This window comes from Humulus lupulus, chromosome X (genome assembly GCF_963169125.1).
Source record: "Humulus lupulus chromosome X, drHumLupu1.1, whole genome shotgun sequence".
In the NCBI taxonomy this organism is placed as follows: Eukaryota; Viridiplantae; Streptophyta; class Magnoliopsida; order Rosales; family Cannabaceae; genus Humulus; species Humulus lupulus.
Genome location: NC_084802.1, coordinates 46,892,976 through 46,905,704, shown reverse-complemented (window position 1 = coordinate 46,905,704; position 12,729 = coordinate 46,892,976). Strand labels below are relative to the sequence as shown.

At 33.8% G+C, this 12,729-nt stretch overlaps 2 protein-coding genes across 2 annotated transcripts; both read right to left on the bottom strand.

Moving 5' to 3' along the window:
• Positions 1-1,929: 1,929 nt before the first annotated feature.
• On the bottom strand, positions 1,930-3,375 carry LOC133804386 (transcription factor bHLH30-like). Its single transcript, XM_062242553.1, has 2 exons — positions 3,050-3,375; positions 1,930-2,945 (listed from the first exon to the last, which is right to left on the bottom strand). The coding sequence occupies exons 1-2, from the start codon at positions 3,242-3,244 to the stop codon at positions 2,421-2,423; spliced, it is 720 nt and encodes a 239-aa protein (XP_062098537.1). The 5' UTR covers positions 3,245-3,375; the 3' UTR covers positions 1,930-2,420.
• A 5,696-nt stretch (positions 3,376-9,071) lies between these two features.
• Positions 9,072-12,412, bottom strand: LOC133805783 (probable indole-3-pyruvate monooxygenase YUCCA5). Its single transcript, XM_062243939.1, has 2 exons — positions 12,101-12,412; positions 9,072-9,299 (listed from the first exon to the last, which is right to left on the bottom strand). Exons 1-2 carry the CDS (start codon positions 12,410-12,412, stop codon positions 9,072-9,074), a joined length of 540 nt encoding a protein of 179 aa, XP_062099923.1.
• Positions 12,413-12,729: the final 317 nt, after the last annotated feature.

Genomic DNA, 12,729 nt, shown 5'->3' with positions numbered 1-12,729 from the left:
GTGGAGATAAAGAGAATACAATTATATTCGAAATATCGTTTTTATGTCAAATCGAGTCTATTGTACCGCACTATTTCATTAAAACAGTTACCCCTCTTCACTGGGTGGTAGAGGATTGCTAACGGCGTTTGTCTCCCAGGATAAAATGATCTATATGAGCAGCAACTAAGCACCTTGCTTCTACTCCCAATGAACTGACCATTCTCTAAGAGCACAACCAAGATCTGACTGAGGACTAAGAGAGCTTCGATACCAGATGTTATGAATTTAGAGGAGTTTCAACCAGATTCCAAAATAATTTTGACCAAGAGAGAGAGAATTTCAAAAATAAGAGAGAGTGATTTTAGAAGGTGTATGAAACAATGAGGTGAAGCCCTCTATGTATAGCCTTCAAGGGGGACTAAGTGCTTGAGAATCAAGCGAACAAAATTGGGTAACTACCCAAAAAGTCAATTTCGGGTAACTACCCAAAATTTATTAATATGAAGCAGTTTCTGTGTAAGGCAAGGGTGATCTCCCAGATTCATTTTATGCGTTGCAAAAGAAGTTCAACGCAGACTAAGCTTTATAGGCTTGCATTCGTGCGAGCACACACAAGTCGCATGCCTATTGTTAGAAAATAGGCATGTGATATTGCTTATAAAAAAATAGGCAATAAGCATAAGCATATATGTGAGAAGTGGAGATGAAGAGAGTACAATTATTTTAAAATAAAATAAAGCACATGTATTAGAAATATTGCTTTTGTTTCAAACTGAGTCTAGTGTACCACACTATTTCTTTAAAACAATCGCGCCTCCTCACCGGGTGCTGAAGGATATTGCTAACAACGTTTGTCCCCCCAGGATAAAACAGTCTATGAGCAACAGCTAAGCACCTTGTTTCTACTCCCAACGAGCTGACCAATGTTTAAGAACACCACCAAGATCTGACTGAGGACTAAGAGAGATTCGACGTCATATGGTATGAACTTAGAGGAGTTTCAACTAGAAACCAAAAGAATTTAGAGAGAGAGAATAGAAGGTGTATGAAACAATGAGGTGAAACCCTCTATGTATAACCTTCAAGGGGGGACCAATTGTTTGGGAATGAAGCAAATAAAATTGGGTAACTACCCAAAAAGTCAATTTCTGATAACTGCCCCAAATTGATTAAATGAAGCAATTTTCGTGCAAAACAAGGATGAGATCTCCCAGATTCATTTTGGAATGAAAAATAAATAATGGGTTGCAAAAGAAACCTAACGTAGACTAAGCTTTATAAGCCTGCATTCGTGCGAGTGTACACAAGTCCCATGCGTTTTTGCTCCACCCATAAAGATTTGCCCCCTGTGCGTGCAAAAGGGAGCTTCCTTGCTTATCAACTTACCAATCTAGGGATATTAAATTCTATGTATAACCCTTTAAAAGGGTACTCAGATTTCTATGTGGGACTAATACAAATCTCATTATTCACCTTTTATCATTTTGCTTACTATAGGTAACAATTTCTCATTCACCCCATAACCATTTTGAGCATATCAATACTTAATTTTTATTAACTTGAGAATAACACAAATCTCCAAAGACATCTCACTCACTAATAACAAGTGAGCCTAAAAAATTATGCCTCAAACTATTTCTTTAAAATAGTATTAGACACTATTTTTCCAACTAATATTTCATTGAATAGTAGACCTCAATTATCAAAAATTGTTAGTATATAAAGTTTGTTACTTTTCTTATAATTTTTATTTCAATTCATAGAAACTGTTTTAGCTTTCTATTAAAAAAGAATTAAATTTGTATTTTAAAATTTATAAATGGCAGTTTTTACTGTAATTAACGAAAGATGTCATTCCCTTACATCCCTTCGGTTGTTTCTTTATTTATTGTTTTTGTTATTATTTTTATTATAGTATTAAGTTTTAAAGTACATATTTATTTTTTGTCGAAAAAAAAAATTAAATATTTGCTGATCTTCAAAGCATTATGTGATTGCCCAAAAAAAAAAAGAATTCAAAATAAAAACTTTAAGTTCATTATAACTTAAATAATTCATAAACCCAATACACCCGAGAATCTAATAGTCAAACTTACATACTTCAATTCACCAAACTTATTAATTAAAAAAAAAAAAAAAGTGCATTATTTGTACGGCATTACACTGATATTAAGGTTGAAATCACACATATCGAAGCTCCAACCCGTTGGATACCCAAGTCCCCATTTCTCCAATCGAGCAAATTCAACACAATTCAGCTCATTTTCAGGCTAAAAAACAAAATAACTTCTCTTACCGTCTCACGCTTACCAAATTACCAATCGTTCCTTGAATTGTATACTATTGTTTTTTCAAGTATATTATTTTTTAGAGCAAGTGATTTTCGGATTCTTCTAACTTCTAAGAACGAGAATGATTATATAAATATATATATTATTTTAAGTTAATAAAAGTTCATAATCGCCCTCGTTAACAGAACCATAGAGCCGAGACCGCTTATTCCCAGAAACCGATTGGTTCAGTCCAGAACCCGAAGCCCGATTCTCCACAACGGCCTTCAAAGCCCGTCTCAAGGCCCTAATATCCTCCTCACCTCCACCTCCACCTCCACCGCCACATTGCATCACAACCACGCTCTTACTCCTCCCTCCAACCGTCATCATCTCGGCCCGAACCGGTCTGGCACGTACAGACCGGATAGCCCGAGCCATGTCTCGGTTCAGACCCAGTCTGTCCTCACAGCACACCGTCGCCTTAACCAGCTTTGAATCTCCTCCCTCACAGTAGCTCAAACTTGCCTCGTCCGACTCGCTTGGAAACGGCCAAGGCTCAGGCTCCGAGCCAGTAACACCACCACCGGCGCCGAACCAAATATCTCCATCCTTACGCGCTACGTCATCAGCCTTTTCACGCAGCTCCTTTACCCGATGCACCACCCCCGCTAGCAAAGAAGCCTTGTCCGTCTGTATCAGCAGGTAACAACAAAAAATGGCGCTCATTTTTAGTCATTTTCCATCTAAATTAAGAAAATGGTACTTTAAATAAATGAAAAGAAAAAAAAAACAACCCTGGTGATGTTGGGGAGCAGAGAGCGGAGAGTAGAGAGATGGGCGTTAATTCGCTGCCTGCGTCTCCTCTCCGCTTCCTTATGGCTCTTGCATGTTTCAGACTTGGAAGCTGAGCTGACGATGGAATCTCCGCCGTCCATCAAGTTGACCAAATTAATCGACGGCCAGTTTTGCCTCTCGAAAGCTAAACGCATTTGCAACTCCCTTCACTTTGATCTTCTACGCTCTCTTATACATAAAGAAAAAAAGAGAATTTTAGGTATGAGATAATGAACGAAGAAAGTTTGAACTCTCTTTATCTATTTAATTTATTTGTTTTAGTGAATTAATATATATATATATGTATATACATATTTATATATAAAGAAAAGGACTAGTGTATTGAGTAGCGCGAACGGGATAGAAGGCTGTTGTTTTTGTTGGAGGACCGAAAGTTAGAGTTTGACTGCAGTAATAAAGTTTCTCACTACTTCTTTTTACTCTCTATTTTTGTTTTTGTAAGGGTGGCATGTACGGATTAAGGGAAGGTGAAAAATCGTTTACCGAGGTAAGAAAAGTAAAAAGAAGGGGGTAAAAAAACAGAAAGAGAAAGAGAAAGGGAAACAAAAAAAAAAAATGGTTTGGTGTGATACGTGTTCTGATATATATGCATGAGAATGGGCAGAAGGAACAGAGCACAGAGAGGAGAGAAGTATGTAGCACAGAGAGGAGAGAAGTATGTGTTGTATGGATGGTCCAGAAGAAAAACCTTACTATACTCTTCTACTGCATGCTGACATTATAGATATATTGTATATGTCATAGATTGATATGGTATATAAACATACCAGCCAATAATATTTTTCGTACATTGGCCATGCTTATTCTGTGTTCCATCCTAGATATGTATATATATATATATCATACAAATGCCAATATATATAGACAGACACACAGAGATATAGTAGGAGTGGTAGTAGTAACAGTAGTGTTTGTTGACGATTTGTAGGGACAAATAATGATGAAAATTAACCAAATTAAAGAAAATATATGATGATGAGATTGAGACAAAAGATATAGGTAATGCTAGCTAGTGTTTGGGGGTCGAGAAAGTGAGACTATGAACAATGAAGAACCAATATTTTTCAGAATCACGGAGAGCAATACTATTTACAAACTAATGGCGGCGCATACAGCCCTTTTATTCATTTATTTATTTTTTTTGGTTAAGGGGAATCAAATGTGACACCACACTTCAATACCCGACAACTTATTTGCTTTGCTTTGATTAGATTTTTGTATTGTTTTTTTTAATTGTAAATTCTGGTTTGATACGAAGTCTTTTATCAAAATATAAATTTATTACTTTTGTTTTTTATAATTATTAATTGGTACTTTTTATTTACAAAATTTACATAATATAGTATTCTCTGTGTTTTAATTTTTTTAATATTCTTATATTGCCCTTTATTTATTGATTTACGTGATTTTCAATTGTTTTATATTTTTAAGTATATCTTTATATTTCATTTAATAAAATAAATATTTAATTAAAACTTTAAAATAAATTTAATTAATTAAAAAAAACTAATTAAAATCTTATCAATTATCTTTAAATAAACCTAAAAAATTAATTTAATTAACTAATCAATCTAATTGTGAAACAATAAAAAAATGCTGGTGAAAATGAGAGGGTGGGGAACTGAAATGGTGAAGGTGAGATTGGGTGAAATATAGATTTTTTTCATTAATTAAATTAAAATTCAAGTTTATTTAAAGTTAATTAATAAGATTTTAATTATTTTTTTAATTCCATTTTTTAATTAATTAAAATCATTTTAAAGTTTTAAATTAACATTAATTTTATTTTATGAGTACTAGAAATATATTTAAATCATTTCAAAATAATAAAACATTTGAAAATCAAATAAATCACTCAAATAAAAGTGAGATTGGGAGGGTGAGGAACTGACATGATGATAGTGAGATTGAGTAAAATATGAATATTTTTTCATTAATAATTAAATTAAAATTTAAGTCTATTTAAAGTTAACTAATAAGATTTTAATTATTTTTTTAATTAATTAAATTTATTTTAAAAAGTAATTTTGCTTAATAAAATTATTTTAAAGTTTTAATTAAACATTTAATTATTTTATGAATTTTGAAAATATATTTAAATCATTTAAAAATAATAAAATAATTGAAAATCAAATAAATCATTAAAATGTTGGATAACATGAGAATATTAAAAATTTAAACACACGGAGGGTACCAAACTATGTAATTTTTGCAAACAGAGGATACCGATTGATAATTATCAAAAACAGAGGGTACCAAGTTTGTATTTCGATAAAACACATGGTACCAAATGAACATTTATCTTTTTTTTTTATGCAATTCTGATGCTTTGCACTGAAATTTGACAAAAATTTTAGAGGTTCATATTTTTTCACTCAAATGTCCGTTTCAGATGATTTTTTTTTTAATTTTGGTATTTTTTCAAGATCTACAATATTAGAATGAGAGAGAGAGTGTGAGTGAGTGAGAGAGTATGTTAGAGAGAGAAAAAGTTCAGATTGAGAGAGAAAATTGGTGTTTGAATGTTATGAGTATTTTTGTCAAAAAATTTGAAATTATCATATATTTGGGATAGTAACTTATGTTGACATATTAAAAAATTTCACTAAATTATCATGCATATAAGATGAAATTTCCCTTTCAAAATAGTTTTTCGTATTGTTGGTATTGAAGAAATCGAACCACCTTTACTTGTATTAATTAGCCCTATATATATATGGATAATTCTTCTACAGGGGCTTCACTTTAAGCCCTACCGGTAGGGCTCTTGGTGTTTCTTGACCCGTGAACAGTTTTCGGCGCGACTTTTTTTTATGACCGTGTATATTGTAGTTATTTAGAGCATCCTGCAAATTTTCAGAAAAATTCGAATAGTTTACAGTAGGGGTGAGCATCTAAACCGGCAAACCGCGGCGACCGACCGCACCGCACCACACTACACCGCAAACCGCAGTGTCAAAAGTGGAATGGTTCGGTATGGTTTGTGTCTTAGCTAAACCGCGTGGTGCGGTGCGGTGCGCGGTTTGGCGGTGTGAAATTTTGGTTTGCACCACACCACACCGTATACTTACAAATATGTTTAAAAAAATTAAACTTTACATATATACTATTTTTTAATAACCCAATCTAAAACTAGGAGCCCACTTAAATTAGGAGTCCACTTAAATTAGGGTATAACCTTATTCTCTAACACATCATACACGATAACAACTCCTTCATCTCTCATCTCATTTGCGTCTCCTCCCTATCACCTCTCTATCACACACATATTTTTTAACACACTTACACCGTGAAAAACCGCCCAAACCACACCGCAAAAAATGGTTTGGTTTGGTTGGTTTGGTGCAACGAAATCACACCGCATGGTGTGTTCTAGCTAATACACCACACTTGTGGCGTGGTGTATTAAAAATTGTTCAAACCGTCCAAACCACACCGTGCATACCCCTAGTTTACAGTACCGAAAACTAGGTTCAAACATGTTGTTTTCCACGCGCATAAAAAAAATTAGTCATGCGTGCAACAACATGTTTGAACCTAGTTTTCGGTACTGTAAACTATTCGGAATTTTCTGAAAATTTGTAGGTTGCTCTAAATAGCTACAATATACACGGTCATAAAAAAAAGTCGCGCCGAAAATTGTTCACGAGTCAAGAAATACTGAAAGCTCTATCGGTAAGATTTAAAGTAAAGCCCCTATAGAAAAATTATACAGAAAATATATATATATATATATATAGATTATAGTGCAACAGGACTGTATAACTATAGATGATATTATTTTTTGTTTTATAATATTTCTTCCTATTATTATTAAATTCTATCAAAATTCATGTTCCGTCATTTTCACGACTATAATAAAGTTCTAAAGAGAGTTATGTAAGAAAGAGAGAGATAGAGCTGTATCATTTTCAAAAGGATAAAATGTTATTTTTCCCCATAAACTAAATTATAGCATTTATAGAGTTTTGTGTCTACCGACCAAAATAATAACCGTTTATTGGCGTTACAGTTAAAAAATATTTTTTATTAATTAATTAATTTTAAATTAAAAAAAGTAACAAAAATTATTTTAAAAATAAAAACTTATTTTTAAATTTATGAAATTATATAAAATCTTATAAAATAAAAATCAATAAAACATAATTTTTTTAATCTAAATATAATTGTAAAAAAACTAAAATCAATATTTCTAAACTAAATTAAATTAAAAACTCAAGCAAATCTATAATTCAAATGTAGATAATCAAACACATTTAGAAAACAGTCCAGCAAAAATTAAATATTTTAATTTAGTTTAGTTCAAAGTATAATTTAGTTTAGAAATATTAATTTTAGTTTTTTTTAAATTATATTTGGATTAAAATCTATTTATGATTCTTGATTTTTTATTTATTAAATTTTATATAATTTAATAAGTTTAAAATCATTTTTTATTAATTTTTTAAAAATTATTTTTATTTATTTTTTATAATTTAAAATCTATTAATTAATAAAAAAATATTTTTTTAACTGCCATATCAGCAAACCATTATTATTTTAGGTGGAATTGAGAAAAGTCTACAAATGTTATAATTCAGGAGTATTTTAAAAAAAAAAAAAAATCGGGGTAAAAATCTAGTGCTATAGTTTGGGAGAAAAAAAACATTTTATCCTTTTCAAAATTACATAAATAATAAGTTGACTTAAGATTAATAAAATACTCAAGAGAAATTAATGAAGAGATGTAGTGCTCTATATATCTTCTATCTTTTGGTTCTAATAAAGTAGGAGGATTGAAATATGTATGTATGTACAAAAAGCAGTATTTGAGGTTAATAAGATATTCAATATATTGTCCTATATATATATGTGACAAGCTCTTTAGTCCCTTACGGCACTTAGTCCAACAAGTGGGACCCAAAAAAATTATCAAGTGTCAAGCTATTAAATTATTTGATATTTTTATTATTAAATTTTTTTACTTGATGAGCTGGTGATGTAAACCGGTTGTAAAAAAATATTGAATCATGGTTTGAAAAGTATGGGTAAAACAGTAATTTGCAGGTAAAAAAAATCTACAGTGAAGGGCAATAAGGTAAAATTAGTATTGTATTCAAACATATTTACGATATTGGGAAAGTAATGTTTAGGAGTTACTTAGTAATTTTAAAGGAGTAGTCAGGAATAACGTTGTATGTAAAAGTAATGAATTTCCCAGTAACTCATCTGCATATAAGTAACATTTTGATATCGGTAAGTAATATTAAATAGAGTGGTTAGTAATAACATAATAGCTGAAAGTAAAAAAACCGAAAGTAATTATTGTTTTTTTTTTTTTTTGCGAGTAATAAATGAATTGTCTTAATGAATATCTCAGTTTTGTTTGACTTGTTTAATGGTTAGAAGAATGAATTACCATTGATTATGTAGCTTTAGGTTGTATAGTTAATTTAGAATGAATTTTGGCTATTATATGGTATTTGGTATGTAAGACTTTCCCTTTGCATAAGTTATTTTATAATCTTCTGATGTGTAATACAATTAGAGTATAATAATAATAATAATACCACTAAACGTACCATATTTAAGTTATAATATTTATATGGTTGCTCGATTAGGAGTCATTACTTCGTTAAAAAAAGTGTGATTAAAATATTTCTATCAGACTAAAAATTTAATCTCATACAATTGATGAGATTAATGTTGTAGCTGAAAGTAAAATAATGTTGTAGCTGAAAGTAAAAAAGTAAAAAATATCTAATTGATGAGTATGATCTACCACACAAAATTTGTTTAGAAAATGTTTTTTTTTTCTTAGCCCAGACCAGTACTCACTAGATGTAATAAAGCTGTTTTTAATTACCCAGAGAAATTTGTTTACGATGTGGTTATACACCTCAACTAAACAATTAGTGAGAATTGGGTTATTATTATTTTTTGATTTTGATTTTTTGGGATTTTTCTTCTTCTTCTTCTTCTTCACATTTGAGATATGCAACGTCTGTGACAAGCAATGGTTCGCTTGGTCTGTCGTCTGGTTTCAAGTTTCCAGACCTTGCCAATAACTTGAGCTATTCTCATGGCGTCTGAGGAAGCACCAGAGAGCCCTCTCCTTGTGAACCCAACTGCGTAAAGACCAGCATTTCCCTTCCAACCTTGTGAAAATGGGGCTTTGGGGAATCCATTTTTGGAGAAAAATTCACCTTCCTGATTCATAGCAAAACCAGAATAAGATCAGTATAAATGAATAAAAACGATTCTGATCGAAGAAAGCTTTTTTGGGCTTCCCTCTGTTTTTGAAACTAAAAACAGAGTAACTTTTTTTCAGAACATTTTTGTAATGCCCCAAATTTCCTAATAAGGTTTAGGACCTTGATTAGGAGGCCGGGAGGGCCATAATTGATTTAATATGTTATAAAATGAATATATGCATGTTAATGTGAATTATATTATATATGATGATAAATGCATGCGAATGAGAGTATTTAAAATGATAAGGGCATTTTGGTAATTTGGCCTGTTGAGGGCATATTTGTAAATTGGGTGCATATTGTAATATGTGAATGAGATCTCATTATTATGGAGATATATTCGAGCTATGCGGCATGAGGCGGTCATATATAATGAGTTAGCGGTTTTATCATAACGGGGTCAATTTTGGGGTAATAGAAATGTTATTTGGTGATAGATTGTGAATATTTGAGATCATGGTGAAATTCTGGAAGTTTTGACTATAGTGTCCCCGGGGGTGTTTTCGGGACCCCGAGCACTAGGTTTTATTTAAGGTTACTTAAGCTTGAAGTAGCTTGACAGATAAAAACATACGTTAGAAACTTCTCGTTCTCTCTCAAAACAGTCCGTTTTACCGTTTGAGCCTTTTTTAGGAAATCTTGAGTTCTAGGAGTCGGAATCAAGCGAGGGTCGAGGCATAGCGATCCTAGGAAAGATTAAAAGCTTCTTAACCGAAAGATTTGACGAGAAACAACCCAATCGAAGGTAATCTAAGTTTGAAGTTTTAAGTTTTTAAAGTTTTGAAGCTTAGAATTGGACTTTGTTAATTGTTGAGTTTTGGTCGGTTTGAGCTTTGGGTTTTGAAGGTTTTGGAGTATTGGGAAGCTTGGGAACTTTGATTTGATGATTGGGGAATGTTTGGGTATGTTTTTGGAGGATTTGGAGTGTTTAAAACGCGTTTGGGAATGGCCCAGGGTTGGGGGTCGCGGCCCTGTTCTTGTGCGCCGTGGCCCTAGTTCGAAGAAGCAGGTGTCAGGAAGTGAGCCTTGCTGGGCGCCGCGGTCCTTGCCTCAGAGAACCCTGGGGTCGCGGCCCAAGGTGCTAGGGCCGCAGCCCTTGCCCTGTTTTCGCCCCGTTTGCTCGTTTTGACCCCGGGAACTTAGTTATGGGCCTCGGGAGTGTCCCTACTACTTGGATTAGTTTGGATTGATCTCTTGGGGGCTAGATATTGGTGTGAAACCTTTTATTATCATGTTATTGATGGTGTTTCATACTTGGTTATGATTAGGTGACCGCTAAGGGCTTAAAGGTTGATCGTTCTCAAGGATCGTTCTTATATTGGTACTAGCTCGAATCTGAGGTAAGAAAACTGCACCCTGTGTATATGTGACATGCATGGTTATTATGGATGCATGTTGGTTGATTATTGAGCATGACGTGCATGGCTATTATGATGCATGTTGATTGGCTACTGAATATGACATGCATGGCTATGATTGATGCATGTTGGGTGATTAAATGTAAACATTGTTAGCATAATGAATGCTTGGCAAATCTTGTCCATTTCCATATGATTATTATTGAGGCGTGCTGGATGATTAAGTGTGATGCATGAAATGCACGAGAAACATGTGATAGGGCATGCCATGAACAGTGAATATGAGATTGGTCAGAGCTTGAGTCTCTGAGTTTATGCATGATCATGACTGTGCTAGAAACTGTTTAGTAAGCATGCTGAATGCCCTATTCTTGGATAACTGGCATATGATACATATTGATAGCATTGCTTACTTGTGTATGGACCGAATACATAATCGACAAAAGTGTTAGTATCAGCTGTGAGGCTGTGACTTATTTGTCAGGCTCGGCAGTGTTACTGGACACAGGTCAGGAAGCGCTGACTTACTTGTCAGAACGGCCTTAGCGTGAATCACGCAAGCCAACAGAGATTAGATCTAATCGATTACTAGCATTGAATGACTCAAGGAGCATTAATGCCTGACCGACCCTGAGGGTCGATGAATAAACAGAGCTTGAAGGCCAGTGGCTTACCTATCAGCCACTCTCTTGCTAGAAAACAGAGCCTGAAGGCCAGTGGCTTACCTATCAGCCACTCTCTTGCTAGAAAACAGAGCTTGGAGGCTAGTGGCTTACTTAATAGCCACTCTCCCGCTAAAAGACAGAGCTTGGAGGCTGGTGGCTTACTTAACAGCCACTCTCCCGCTACAAAACAGAGCTTGGAGGCTGGTGGCTTACTTAACAGCCACTCTCCCTCTTGAATCATGTGATGTGCACCCATTGGTTTGAAAGCTTTATATTCAGTGTGATTATAATGATAACCATTTGATAATGTTTATGAAAAATGTTATGTTTCTTGCTGGGCTTCGGCTCACGGGTGCTATGTGGTGCAGGTAAAGGCAAGAGGAAGCTAAACCATCCTTGAGTTGGAGGGCTTAGGTGATGACGTGTACATATGCGGCTGCTCGACCGCCACGGTCGAGGTTTAAAGTGGAACTAGGGTTGAACCCTGTTTTGCCGCTTAGAACGGCCTGTTGTAAATATTTTATGTAATAAACTCTGAATTGTATTTTCGGGATCCCAATGTATATGTTAAACGTTCTAGTGAAACGTTATATCTTAACCAAAATGTTTAATCCCTAAACCGCTAATCATACTTAGATCACGATTTTGGCCAAATGTCTCGATTAGCGAGTTTAGCACTATTTACAAGGCACACCGTAACGGTCCCAGGAGTTGGGGCGTTACAATTTTCTCACCTGAAGCCATGAAGGAACGTTGCTGCGATAACCAGTGGCGAGAATGACTGAGTCAATGTCAAGAGTTTCGCCATCGACGAGTTCGACTTGGTTACGTGTGAATCTCTTGATTCCGGCAACAACTGTAATATCTTCGGATTTGATCTTCTCTAATGTTCCAATATCTAAAACTGGGGTCTTTCCTTCTGTGTTTTTCAGCGTTAATGGTCCTGTTGAAGGTCTTTTTAGGCCATATTTTTCAATGTTTCCGAGAACCAACCATGGCAAGAACAACATGAGCTTGTCAACGAGCCAGAGTGGGAGCCATGCCATTAATAAAATAGCGAGTTCGAATGTTGATTTTTTGAAAATTTCTCTGGGTAATTAAAAATTTCTCTTGTTTGCTTAAACAAATTAAAAACAAACTAAATGGCAATCGATACCCGGTTAAATGGGGTCCCTAAGGGTATATGTATATTTTTGTATTATTCAATTAACAAATTTAAATCCAACCATTCACTCTAAAAACTAACATATCCTATGGTTCACAACAATTGTTGGACTAAGTCCTGAAAATAGAAACTCAGGGACTAAAAACTTCCTTATATATTTACCAATAATAGTGTCTTGATACAATATAACTAAAATGA